Source organism: Mugil cephalus, chromosome 18, assembly GCF_022458985.1.
Source record: "Mugil cephalus isolate CIBA_MC_2020 chromosome 18, CIBA_Mcephalus_1.1, whole genome shotgun sequence".
NCBI lineage: Eukaryota > Metazoa > Chordata > Actinopteri > Mugiliformes > Mugilidae > Mugil > Mugil cephalus.
Genome location: NC_061787.1, coordinates 12,435,377 through 12,450,128, shown reverse-complemented (window position 1 = coordinate 12,450,128; position 14,752 = coordinate 12,435,377). Strand labels below are relative to the sequence as shown.

General features: G+C 41.1%; 1 protein-coding gene across 5 annotated transcripts in view; it reads right to left on the bottom strand.

Annotated features, from left to right (window-relative positions):
• Positions 1–14,752, bottom strand: part of dpp6a (dipeptidyl-peptidase 6a) — a 197,707-nt gene that overhangs the window by 105,951 nt on the left and 77,004 nt on the right. Inside the window, exon 1 of one of the 5 annotated variants that reach the window (XM_047568429.1) lies at positions 10,784–11,207. The exons of the other annotated variants lie outside the window; for them this stretch is intronic. Coding sequence (XP_047424385.1) covers positions 10,784–10,867 — 84 coding nt within the window. The 5' untranslated portion in view covers positions 10,868–11,207. Of the gene's footprint in view, positions 1–10,783; positions 11,208–14,752 lie in introns of those variants that run through there. 5 annotated transcript variants of the gene reach the window in all.

Genomic DNA, 14,752 nt, shown 5'->3' with positions numbered 1-14,752 from the left:
AAGTGACCGAAAAGAGACGTGAATCAATTATAGAGACACTCAAAATGACTGTGAAATGAACACAACCACGTATAGACTTCAACAAACAATCCAAGCAACCACAGTGATTCAAAAGTAAGTAAACAATGACACGAGTGTTAAGTATAGTCGAGTTAAAACAACTTGAAAGATTCTTCATTCAAACCCATGCAGTATATTCAAATATGAGCAAACAATGGGATAAAAACAACTACAAACAGATTTAATCTGACCACAAAGAGCATCAACAGAGACACTCAGTGACTACAATGTCTTTTACTCTTTCTCCTGCTGTGTAGCGGGGGGCGCTAACGGCCTTTTCTATGTATGTGCCTATTGTCTCACGGCATCTGTTTACATCACTGAGACAAAAATACCTGTTCCGACATACGAGCCAGAGAAACTATTCACCCAGAGCTTTGCTGGAGAGACTTCTTTCCTGCTTGGCATGACAACAGCAACTCATCATTGATGTAATTATGAAAAAGGCATTAGGCAGCTGTGATATTGTAATCAAGAAAAATACCCTCCGGCAACTGGTGCCAATCGTAGGTTTGGAATCCGCAGTGACACCACTAAGACTGGAAGTTCACCACCCTCTCCCTCTCCCTCTCTCTCTCCACTCGCCGTAAAACGAATGGAAAGCCGCAGTAGAAGGGAAATCATTATTAGCCACTGGTGCCAAAGAGGGAATGCATAATGACGCTGTTGGGAGGCTGTGGGCCAATCGTACATATCATACCCTCGACAGTCAGGCGGCAGCTGTGCCAGAGGATCAGAGGGGAAATAGATTCCTCGAGTAAACAGAGGCAGTGGATTAGGTCTCGGAGGACGACTGATTCTTCATGCGCTCAGTTCTCAGGATAGAGGAGGTCAAAGCGACCTTATTCCCGGCGCTATAATGTGACAACACATGACATAAAGGAAAACCTAAATTAAGAAATCCCATCTAAAACATTTGCATCATGCGGAGTTCATTTCGACCGGGAGAGCGATCGACATTAAAAGCGAACGTGTTACATTCGTCTCCTCTTTCCATTAAGCGTGGCAGCTTACATCACAAACTGGGTGAATAAAGTATCTATCTTCATTCTGTTAGTTTGATACGGACTATCTGAGGTTTCCGCCTTATCACCTTGCAGCAGTTTCATCAACCTTTACATCTGTCGGCCTTCACTATTTTTGCCGTTATCTGCCGCAGTAAAGTCAGCATTCAATACCGAATGCCTTCGGCTCAAAGGTGCCATAGAGATCTATCTATATACACTACATATATACATATATATACACACCACACACACACACACACACATATATATACAGCATGTCATGGCTTGCAGATGTCAATAACAGCCCAGAAGACATTTTTTAAACGTCCATTTAAGGGTTTTATGGGAGGTTATCCTCTCTCGAAACCTTTAAAGATGCAATTTCCTCAATCACATTCTCACTTGAGCAAATTGGTCCAACAGGATCACACAATTTCCTTCCACCGTTTTGTAACCCGTGCGAGTTCTACTCGTTAGAAACACTTTTGCTATTTGAGCAGACTGCTAAAATAAAAATAATAATAATCATCCGCCCGCTACGAAAATTGGTCTCGTTTTGTCTGAAGCCTGTTTGACATGTATTAAACCAACGCAGGCATTGATGCTGCGTGAACAGCGTTGTTTGGGGTGGAAGCGTGAATAACTGGAATCCTCCAACTTTTCTCATGAGATTACATTTTTTTTCCTCATTTGCATTAATAAATGTTCCATTGTGCATTTGAATGAGGTTTTCTTAAGCAAGTAGTCTTGGATTCTTTTCGCATACACAAAAGTGTAAACTGTTAAAAGTCGCGATAGAAAACTTCTCAGCTCTGGGTCAAAGCTTTTAAAAGTCACAGTGTCAGAAGGTACTCAAACAGTTTTTTGACTTACTTACTTTTCACTTTTTGTTACAATCCAATTACTTTTTGTATATATGCCAATACTTGCATAATGTTTATTCTATTCTACTTTATTTTTAAATCTTATTATTTATCTTTTACACAGTCCACTCTTTATTCTTGTTACTTTTCTGCACTATGTATGCTGTTGCAAACTGCAATTTCCCCACTGTGGGACAAATAAAGGTTTTCTATTCTATTCTAACCATTTTTTAAAAACATTTTATCATGTTTATCCATATCATAGCCTGTAGCTCGAATGATCTCTTTTTATAGAACAACAGTTTTTTTTTTTCCCACGGAAAATGAGCGTTCGGACATGAGTACTTTCAGCTGCTGTCGTCTAATTCATACTACAAAGAGAAGCCCTTTCTTTAATCCAATTCAGATGATGTAAAAACTCTTGCATATATGTGTTTTTACTCAAGAGGACCCCTCGGGGTGCGTTCCAAAAAAAGCCCCCGCATTGCTTCTATCTGTATCAAACACTGCACTTCAGAGGACGCCAACATTTGATGATGGGGATTTGACACGAGGAGCTGGCGCATTTAAAAAAAAAAAAGGAAAAGCTTTGTTGTTTTTAAAGAGACCAGGACAGCGAGCGCTGTTTACCAGCGCTCCTCTAAATCCCTTTCATAATATTGTCCCCGTCAAGGCACCATGTTGCTACTGTAAACTAGACATTTCGGAGTGTCGTTCTCCGTCTCACAATGTGTTCTCTAACTTTCAACAGCTTGTCCAGTTCGAATGTAACAGAGGCCTGGAACCAGACAAATGCGCCATTAACATTGCAGAAAGAAAGGAGCCTTGTCATCTAAACCATTATAATATAAATATTTGATTACAACATAAAAGGTCTCTGTTGTAAGTTAGCCAGGCCATGCATACAAAGAGGGGATTTTATTCTTAGTGTGGCAGGGCACTACAGCGGGCCAGAGCTTTAGATGAGCATAAAACCAATGTGTTCTTCAGTCTTCATTAAATATTAACTATGCATTTGCTAAATCTCCTAATCTACACTGATTGCTGTGGTCTAGATCCTTGAAATCTGTGCTGATGCACAGAGTCTAATGAGAACATAACAGCAGAATTGGGAAGTATTCATCAATTTATGATGTCTACATCCAGAGCCGTTCTTGCTGTGTGTGCGCTTTACGAATACACAATAACGCACTGATGAGAACGCTGTGATCACAGAAGGGCACTCAGCGAAGTTAATGTATTTTTTTTTTTTAAATGACGTGATGAGTGTACAAAAAGGAGACATCGAGCTCATCATTTTCATTGCATGTCCATGAAAAAAAAATCTCATTAGTGTTTCAGGGAAAAAAAAGGCCAATAAATTATATGAGCACGGAACACCTCGAGGATAATGAAACATCTTTTATTTCATAAGCTGTAGTACATTTCAGCTCCTTCAGCGAGTACAATCACTGCCGTGAGGTCGTAGTAGTCGAGCGACTCGTCAAGCTGCCAAATAAAGAAGATTCTGATGTTGTAGCCATGACAACAAACTATGCTACGAAAATGGATGAACAATCTACAGATTCTTAAATATAGACACTTCAAACACGTCTTCAACCAGGCAGCACTGGAGATACAGTTCAGTATCTAAAGAAATCTTCCCTTTCTGTTCCTGTTATAGTCTTGAAAAATGGCAAGAGCATTGTGCCACAATAAAACTATTCTTTGAACTGCTGGAAAAAATAAAAATAAAACATCATTTCACTCTGTTAAGACATTTATTTTTAATTTTGCCAATTGGTGCATGATATTTTCAGATAAGGCCAAAAACATGTCTTTCCTGAGCTTCAACTTTCCCCTTTGGCCACAGAATTTGAATCAGTGTGTCCTTTGCCAAACCAAACAGATGAATGTACCAAATTTGAAGCCTTTCAGGCGTTTTTGAAATATTACAGTCACAACAACGGGACCGAAGGACGGCCAGAAAAGATAACATGACATGGAGGCATAAAAGCCCCTGAGCATTAGTTAAATAGAAGAAGCCTTGACAAGGACATAAGGAGACAGACTATGGAACCTCTGGGTTCATGCGTTCAGCAAATAGTAAAAGAATGAGCGATAAACAATGTGACGTATTTTGAGGGGCGGGGCTTAACTGGAGGCAAAAAGTCTCTAACATTAGAGCCTGTAAACAGCGGTTAGCATATTTTAAGAGACTGTTTTGGCAAGAATGGACGAGAGAAACGTATACTTTAGGGAATATACAATACACTCACTCCCCTGAGACCGTGAGCGTTATTTTAAAAAGTTGACTCTGACTGATGGGACTATAATCACCGACCCCTACACTCTCACTCACTTGATGGACGATTTGACCAAAGGAGGACACAAAGGGGACAAAGTCTGGTCTGTCTTTATCAACTGAAACCTCTCCAACAAAGATATTACAAGAACTAAGCGGAGTCACTGTGGAACGTAGCAAATGCAACTTCTGCTTGGACACCGCTGAAACACGTAACTAACGTTGTGCTACCTAGCAGTTAGCTGCCAGCTTTAACATGTAACAAGAATCTCTTAAATAATAATCAACTTAACGGGATTTCATTCACAATTTTTTCTAACCCGTAATGTTTTCCAGGCTTAAACTGATGATGCATTACATATTAATCTTAACTGATATGAAGTATCCTTTCTTTTAATCAGCAAAGCCAAACCAACGCTGTCTACGACTGACAATGGCTGGTGTGTGATAAAACTTCCAAGTTAGTGCTGTTGATTTTTTGATTTTGGCAGCCAAATATACAGCAAGACAACAGTTTCAGGGTTAAAAGTGACAGTGTTCACCTCAAACTTTCCTGTTTTGACGTTACAGTGACGTAGGCCATGAAGAGGTCTATAACCTAAACAAGGTTATAGACCTTTTCTTGAAACTCGATATCTTTGAATTTCTTACTGTTGGTCGGGCAAGAAAAGACTCAACTTTTTAATATTTTTACCCAACTAGTAACTAAACATGCCAATAATCAGTAGAGTACATTATACTGGTTTTTCATTTTAACTCTGTTAAAAGATGAACACTTTCCAGTTTTATAGCAGAACTATCTAAATTTTCTATTTTATATCAAGGTTGTGTGATGACCTTGTTTCTTAAACTCTGTTAGAGGATTTCTCTTCAGATTGGGGATGATGAGCAAAAGACCTAGATTGTGAAAAGCAATTTTGGTGTAGCTAGTAGTCAGAAAAAAAAAACCACCACAAATGTTCTAACAAATTAGCCCCGAGTAACGCCGCTTATCACCTGCAGTTTGCATAAAGACACAAAGCCAAGATCCCATTTTGCTGGAAGGATATTGAGACGAGAGTCGCGGCCCGAGAGAGTACTGAGCTCTGCTTAAAAGGTTGGAGGAGTTGCCCTCTAATAAATTTCTTCACAGTGACCAGAGTCTCCTGCTCATGAATAATAAAGGGGTTGCACTGATCCTATTTTTCACTCAGACATCCACCTCATCTAACATCTGACACTGCAATATCAGTCTTCAGCAGAGAAATGCCACCAGAATAAAAATTCTCATGTTCAATCAGAACAGACCGGGATGATCAGACAGAACGTTTGATCAGAGTCGGAGGAGAGTAGTGATGTAAACAACTGAAAGTTCAATCAATTGGATGAAATAAAAAGCTGAACTAACCACATAAATGATTGATCTGACTGTTTATCTCTAGTTGAAACAGACACATTTTTTTTGACAGATTTTTGCCCCATGTGGGGTAAACGTCTGGTGACGGGGCCGGTCGTGGTCATAATCTTCTTTTTCTGTTATATTTCTGTTAAATTTATAATACATCAAAGGAGTTCTCATCTAATCATCTATAAGCTGGAAACTCCAGAATCAGAATTTCAGTCGAATTAAATAAATATTGTTCACGTAAACATAGCTGGTGACCTCGTGGTTCATCTAACATCACAGACCAACAACAAGAACTTTAAGGTGTAAACCTATTGCTCTTTCTGTTTATCGGATCGACTTCTCACCCCGTCGAACTTAAAACTTGCTCCTGACTGGAAAGATTTTAAACTCAAATCAGTGAGTTTAAAATCGCAGTATCGTAAAAATGTAGTTCCACGTATTCTACAGGTCCATCTATGGGCTGACATTTTAAATTAGGTTATAAATGCTGTAGTGTGGCCTTGCTGCTATGAAAACAAACATTAAATAAATAAATGGCTGAACTAAGCCTATAATCTGACTCATTGGAATTCAGGTAACAACTCCTTTCTCCAGTTTTGTGAGGCCAATTAGGTTTTGATTTCCTCCTCTATACCCTACCTATCTTATAAGCTCCACAAAAACTACCACATTGGTCTTTGTTAGTCTCCACCGTGTTCATTACTCTAATTCATGGGAAATAGTAAAAAATATATGCGGTAGATGTAGTTTCAGAGGAGAGTTTGAGTCAAGTTATTTAAAAAAAAAAAAAAAAATGACACATTCCAACAGTGCTGCCAATGATGGAGTCTTAAAAGCTCTGCCTCCTCATTATAGCTCCATCAATATCCACTGTGGCTTTCCTTATCTGACCACATCCTGAGAGTGAGATTTAATATACAATGTGTATAAATACTGTATGAAGCTGTAAAGCACCCTGTCTAAGTGGGTCATAAATTACTTGTGCACATTAATTCTCAGTCTGATATCAGCTGAGTTATGGCCTTCTGGCTCAATGGAGGAAAAAGGACAACAACATCCCTTAACAGCTAAAGCATGATGGATGCTTTCGCTGTAAGTGTGGTAATGTAGCTTTATATAGTAATGCTCTGTTGCTGGTGAGGTACACACGCAGCTATGCTTAATTCAGAGAAATGCACAGACGAATAAATGATTCATCCCATTCTTGATTAGAGCTACACGGGTTGAAAAAAAGTCAATACATATAATTACAAAATAAAGAAACATTCTGGCATTTTTAAGAAGCGGGAACAAGCCGTGTTTAGTATTTTAGCTCACTTGTCGTGAGAATCAAGCTCAGCACCACTCACTTGATCTGTAAACTGATTGTGCGCAAAATCTGTGAAGCGCCTCATTAAACGAGTAATCAATTTCCCAATTAAACAACTGCTAATTTTCTGCAGTTTGACTGTTCGAGTGATTGAATAATCATTGTATTCATTTCAGCGAGAGTTTTATAACCACGCAGTGGTACACATGCTTCCATTTTGCAGCCGTTACTATGTTCTCCTGCGCAGGAAAACCCGAGACACACTGAATTCTTTTTTTTTTTCATAGTTATTTATTTATTTTTGCCACAGACTCCCCGCAATCAGACGCACAATGCCTACCTGTCAGCTCCAACAAGAGATGGGGGGGGGGTTATGAAAGAGAGAAGGAGGAAAGTGAGGAGGAAAGAGGGGGTGGAGTGGAGGGGAGGCGTTGATAAATGAGGGAAAACGCATTGTTCCTGTTGTATGAGCTGATGAAAGAAGAAGACAAGACGGGGTACAAGGTGCTCTGCTTCAGTCAAATTACAAGGAGCCGCCTTGCATAAAATGCATACATCTGGGGAGGAAAGTGGTGAAAAACAAGTTGGAATTGCAAATCAAGTGTATGTTGGATCATGTAACGAATACAGAAAGAAATATAGTTTCCTGCAGAGAAGAAAAGGTGGTCGTTTTATTTTTGTAATTATCAACCCTAGAAATCACGCTGGGCTTCAGTAGAGCTTAGAGGGAGCTCATCTCCTGTAGGAGAGAGGCTCTGAGATCTGGTGCTACATTTAAGTGACTCCCAGAACATGTTGACAGAGCACAACTTCCCCTTCACTTGGCGTACATGGGCACTCTCATGCCACGCTGACAGATCGCACGTCATTCAGCAAGTTTGGGCTGGACTTTTTGAACTCCGGAGAGTTTCTGCTCCCGCAGTTGAGTTCACCAAAGTCGGTGGGAACATTGCCAAGTGAACTCTGATCTGTGTTCCACAAGCTTAAATTCAGCTCTTGTTCCTCTTCCAAGGCCACTGCTCGAATGGAAAATAATCAAAAATCAAATATAAAGCAGGAAGCGAGCTCAAAAGGGAAGGGGTGTTGACTTTTGATTTGCAGCGAGGGCTTAAGTGGAAAATGTAGCAAAACACATCAAGGACAAATTAGAAAACAAATCTGTTTTAGCTCTTCAGGTTTTCTAAGAAGACCTTAATTTCTGCCTGGACAAAGGCCATGCAAAGAGTATTTTAATTCAATGTGAAAAAGTAAAGTTCTGCTCGGTGTGTGTTTATTTACCTCTTGATCGACACGGATTAGCTAGTGAAAACTAAACGTGACCTTCTTTTTTACAGGACAGCGCATCCAACCGCCCTGCACGGGAACGGTATCAAGACAGACTTTCATGCTGACATCTTCAAGGCTGCAGAACTTATGAAAATACCCCCACAAATCTGACGCACGGGACAAAATGAAGTCTTCTATTTTAGTTTAGTCAAAAAGTCTTAGGGAGAACTACTGCAAACTGCAGAAAAATATTTAAAACAGAGGACGAAGCCTGCAAACTTTTGCCGAAGAGGAAAAAGAAAACTGGGCTGACCCGAGAATGACTTGAGTGTTGCCTTGAAAACTTCGTGTACAACCAAAGCAAATTGTCATAAGACAAACACTAAACAGCGTTTGACTGGAGCACAGCAATTGCTCTAAGGGGTGTGCAGGAATCTTGACAGCCCTGAATCGACTTGTCTCCTACTCCCGAACATTTGTTTTCTGACAAAGAGGCTCACGAGATGCGAGGTCCCTTGTCTGAATCCATGCAGCCATTTCAGAAACTTTCACATTAAAAGAAAAAAAGAAAAGAAAAACACCTCAGGATTTAATATTTCACTTTAGTTGTGAAGAGGACGACTGTGGGAGAGCGACGTGTCACGACAAGAATAAGAGATGAGCAGATAATCTGTTGCTTGCAATCAAATATGGTTTTTCAATAATTTTCGATTTAGATTTTTCTGATCTAAATCAGATCAAATTGATCTGCTAACTCTGGACCATCACCACCTCTTTGGTTTTGGCAAAGGGTTCAGTAGTTTAATGTCAGCTCTTTGGTTGGAAACACACTTGAGAGTGAGAGAGAACACGAACAAGAGTCGTGGGCCAGAATATCAAACCAGTAACACGAAAGCTGCTAAAAAAAAACAAAAAAACAAAAGAAAACTGAGAGTTAATTGTCTGGATTTGTTCCTACAACCAAACAAACAATGTCACAATTGCATACAGTCATATAATCTCTTATTAATATTAAAAAAAAAGATCAGTGTAACTTTAAGAGGACATTTTAAATGGGAAAATAAAAAAAATCTACGACAGGTGAGATTTGTAATGGAATATAATCATCCCTTTGCATTCTTATGCAAGATGCAAGGATTGCAAGAGACAGCGAAGTAAGAATTTTTAGTGAGCTCAGTCTGTAAAAACAACAGGTGGACCCACTCTTGAATGCAAATATATTTTGGTCTTTGCTGTGTCCTTCAAGAGTCTTGGGTTTTCCCTGTTAGCCTACTGGCTGTTTACTGGAGCGTAACGCGAGAAGCCACATGTGTAGTAGCCTTTTATTTTATTTATCAAGTTTTCAATGTGATTTTGTGTTTTGTTTTTTTTGTTTTTTGTTTTTTTTTTTGCCCTTGAATAACTTTTTGATTTAGGCGAAAGACGAAATTTGTTGTCGGCCAAGAGTTTCCTGCACAGCATCAGGAGGTTGTGGGGGCATATATGACCATTCCACGAGATCCCAAAAGCGTCCGCTTCAAATCCGAAAGTTGCAAGAATGTGAGTAATGCAGACCTGAGAGGTGCTAAAGAGGTCTGGGCGAGAGTGCAGAGTCTGCCGTCTGTCCTGACCTGTCCTGATTGACACTCAACAGAGTGGAGCCAAGTGCGGTGGAGCACTACACAGTGCAAATCAAACAGCAGGGAGTAAAGGTCGACAGTGTGAGATGGAGAGAGTTTAGCTTGAGCACACGATGACTGATCGAGATTAAAGTGAAGGGAAAGCTCCTGGGTGTTGGAAGACGGAAAGATTGATGCGGGCTGAAAGAAAAAGAAAGCAAAGGGAGGGAGATGATGAGGATCAAGACACACTCCCGATTTAACTTCCGATTTCATTCCGGGGAGCCGCCCAGCTGCGCCGACTAAACTGCGCGTATCAGTATTCAGCGCCCGACTTTGAGCAGCCAGAGTCTGTCTGTACCCTTTTAAAGCCACCGTCCTCGGGGGAATGCAATATTGACTGGTTCCACCGGGCGTCCAACACACCCTGTAGCATTTTAGCCCAAACTCCAGACAGCAACGGGTTTCATTAGGTTCTCACATCTCCTGGTGTAACCTTTAAAGACATGGACAAACTTTGAGCCTGGCTTCTCTTCGGGAAACTTTTCTTTTCCCCGAGACCAGAAGTTTAACAGTGTTTAAGAGGCTCATTAGACTGATTCACTGAAAGCGATAAGGGCGCATCTTTATCACTGAGCTGGGACGGCGCTCTAGACAACAACAAAGCCTTTTAAAGTGGACTTTAGAGATATTTAAGGAACACCTAGAGCGGTACTATATTTCTCAGAAACACCAGTAACCTGTCCTTCCCCTTTTAAATCACACCAAAGAGATGAATACGTAAGACAAGGGCACATTCACGAATGTCTTTTAATCCCATTCAAAGCATGAACTGCAGATGTGCTTCTCAAGTTCTTCTACTTGGAGCTTTGTCTGCAGTCACTCTCAAAAAGCTCTTTAACAGTCACGCACTTTATATTCGTTAACAGGGTAAATGCTCTCCGTGCCGTGTGCAGCGTATTTTAGACACCAGTACAATCCCCTTTCCTTCCATTAAAATTGGACTCACCCTCCAGAATCTCTTGGCAGTCTCCACCCTGGAGGGCTTCCTGCGAAGACCCAGCGATGTCCCCAGTTGATGTTCGAACATCATACTGAAGCAGCCCCGGGCAGCTAGTTAGTTCCTCTCTGCCTGCTAATCTTGCCACTTGCTTCACCGCTGGGAACGTCCGCTCCACCGGCCAGCCGCTGTCTGATTTGACAGCGCACCAGCCTTTTTTTCCCGCTTATGATGCCGCTGCCACACCCTGGGCCATTACACTGCTGTACTTCCGAGCAACTGCACGCAAACAAAAACAACCCCCAGTCCGCCTGTCTCCAGAGGTGCACGGCCCGCACATTAACGCGCCCTAATGGAGGCTGGAGACAGCCACAGCCAAGATTAGCTTTCGCTCTCTGCTTGGAGGCAACCATACGTCAGGTGAATCCTCATAAACATCAACTTAACTTATTTACATTTAGCTTATCGGAGAACCGATGCGGTTGGAGGACTTAGGCTAATGGGTGAAAAGTGTGGAGATACAGATGCAGCGGGAGTGTAGGAAGGTGGTGGAGGTTGAATGCAGGTAATTCAACACCTCTGTGTGAGATGCGACTGGGAGTCGCATCAGTGCTAAACTGTTTATTCAGCCATTAGAGCTACAGCATAGCGGGGTGCGTCGGCAGGTAAGTGGCTGATTTGAGATCAGAAGCCTGCAGCTGGGAGTACGTGTCTGTAAAGTGGGAGCTCTGAAAACATGCAGCTGTGCAGAATTAGAAACAATTAGGTTTCCTATACTTAGATTCTAAGGCCACTGCTCTTCCCTGCACGTTCACAGAGCATAGCTCTACCACGTTGGTGTTTAGCTTTACCATATACCACAAGCGCACACACTCAGCATGTACTGTACATTTCACACAACAATAAACAGCCAAGCTCTTTACCATCAAAACCTCCTTAACCTCAAGTAACAGATAAAATCTGCATAAAACCGTTCATTTCGGTATTAAACTTTGGTTCCGTCGTGTCACCAATTTGAGTCCAAATGCGCGCAGACATGATTAATCTCAGCTGACTGTCAATAATAAGCCTTGTCAGGACCTCATTTCTCACAATGACAGGACTAGTAAAATGTGATAAATCCTCTTCTGATGTCCATTGAAGTCGTCGTTAAATTGCACGGACAAGAGGCAAGACTTCTTTTTTGCTTGAAACGAACCCAGGAGATGTTTCCTCTAGTAAGGGCTTCACAGCTGTATTAACCCAGAAAAGAAAGACAACTTGACTTATAGAGTTTTGAATCTCTACTAGGGCTGCACAATAAATTGTTAAAAAATCGGGATCTCGATTCTCACATACACGTGATCTCATCTCGAAACACAACGAATCTCAAACATTTTATTTCACGAGCGGCATCACAAACAGATGCTCCCATTTCTTCCCGGATTTTTTCAAGCGCCCCTAAAGGCAGCGCTGCCGCTGACTCCTCCCTCGACCTATGGTAAAGCGTTTTTACACACGCGACTCCATCAATGGAGGAAGTCTAGTCTGCAGTTGAGAGGAAACAGTGAAGGAGAGAAGCAGAGAGAAGTCAGCGGTAAGGAGAATTAAATGGATGGCAAAGAAACTCCAGGTGGTCGTGGCGAGAGTCACCCACAGACCCGAACCGAACCAAAAACTTAAGCTCTGCATTCTAAGGAAATCTCAATTTTATTCTCTACTTGAATGACCATTTGAATGTTTTTTTTTGTTAAAGTTCATCAGTCCAATAAACATTTTGTAAAAAAAATCATGACAAAGAATCGTGATCTCAAATCTAAGCAAAAAAAAAAACACGATTCACCTTTTTTCCAGAATTATGCAGCCCTAATCTCTACAAAACCGCTTTATGGATTACCAAGGCCTGAATGACTGAGAACCTTCACAGACAGCTGTATTAACCAATGAGAGACATTAAAGAAACATTGCGTAGATGTACGAGTGTGTCGACGGTGCACAATTGCAATATTTGCCCACATGAGAACAATTTGCATGCCCCTGCCCACTCATACATTTAAAACCGTATCGGTTATTATTAAACATTAACCTTAGATTGTCAGTTTTGAAGGGTATGAACATCAAATATCTATTGCTGTCGTGTTTGATTAAATTGGATTTGAGCCTCTTCTGGTCCACGAGGCTAATGGCGATAACACGCTCGGCAGCAATAACAAAGAAAATTCACATTTATGTCCCCTGTCACTGCAAAGGCCGTCACAGTCAGAGAGCGTGGAAACCTGCTCTTTGGCTCATGTCTGTAAAAAAAACACCGTCTCTTAAAATTGCACCACAAAACAAGTTATGCTAATGCTGGTCTGTGGAGCATAGCGGCAGTTGTTTTGGGAAGCACAACAAATGCAAAACTGAAAATGACAGAATGCCAACCTTTTGCTAACTGTGATGTATAATAAGCTGTGTGTTAAATTGACTCAGTCAGGATTACAACCTGGAATCTAAAGCTTCACAAGACTCTGCACACCAAGAACCTGAGAATAGCGGGTGTCAAAGGGACTGAAACCCCACACAGACATTTTTTTTTTTTTCATGTGTGTTAAAAGCATTTATTTAGCGCATATGGTTAAAAAACAGTGGCTGCTTTCGATGCAGAGCAGCTGTTCCCCCGTCGAGTGAAACCTTAAAGCGAGGCTATGTCATTTCTGCTGAACAGGAGCCACTCAGGCCACAATTACAAGATAATGGCTCATTGAGTTTGCCTTTATGCGCCCGCTGCTTTAAGGGCACCATCACGCGCTGTATATCTCTGGCATTCTAAAATGCATTATAACAGCAGCAGTGAGTGGAGAGGGGCCATTAAGTCATTTAAAAGGCTCGGCATTGTCAGCTGCAGCAACCTGTGGCTGACATTAGCAGACGATGTGAGGCTGTTGCGGAGAAAGCTCTGGGTGGAAAATTATAGGTCCGATTGCTTATGAAATTAAGTTTTCTCTTACAAAAACAAAACTGGGTTTTGGAGCGGCGGGCAATTATCCAATTTCACTTAATTTGTCGGAAAATTATTATTTATTTTCCATAAATAATTATTTTTTGTTCGTCTATGCCGGTGACATATAGTCAGAAAAATTAAATACTCTTCCACTAGATGGCAGAAGGTAGATAATTAACCTGTCTATCTGCCACCATTCAACAACAGAATAAACCACGATGCTTCGAGTGAGACCGAGGATAAATACTTGACAAGAAAAAGTACACAATTTGAACTGGGTCCTGAAGAAAATTCTGACCTAGATGAAGGTCCTAGCTTGAGTAGTGGTCAGAAGAAAGCAAAAAAAAAAAAAAAGACAATACAGCTGGATTGTAATTGGATTCATTTTTACCAGGGGAACCAACTGAGTGCTTCAAAACAAAAACACAGAATACTTACAGAATACTGGGAAACATGCAGCTTTACTGAGGGAAGCCACAGAGATGAACGAGAGAGCTCTCAAAGCCAGCCACCACGTTGCTGAAGTCATCTGCAAATTAAAACAGCCACACACCGTAGCGGAGATAATAATACTACCTGCCTGGAAATAAGTCGGGGGTTTTTCAAGCATGACTGCCGTAAAAACTACAGAAAGAGAGACCCAGAGCCACCGAGGAAGATCATTGTGTTTGTCTTTCTTCAATTCCTGTGAGCACGTCAGCTTTGTGTTTAACTAAACAGGCCCGGATTTCACAGCGAGTAAATAAATTGTGAATAAATTGTGAGCAGATGATCATCATTTCATTATTTATACTTTTTGTGGCAGTTTTATTTGGTGGCGTGCCGGGAGATTTTTCTAACGTAAAACATCTGAAATGGCTCAAGAAAGGTTGGGGAAAACTGGTTCTCTGGCACTCTGTGCAGAAACCAGCGGGACTATGTACTGCTACTGTAACTGAACTCAGAAGCCAGCGCATCTACCAGAAAGAGAGGCATAAATAAGTAGACACAAGACTAAAGGTTGTGAGACACCAAGC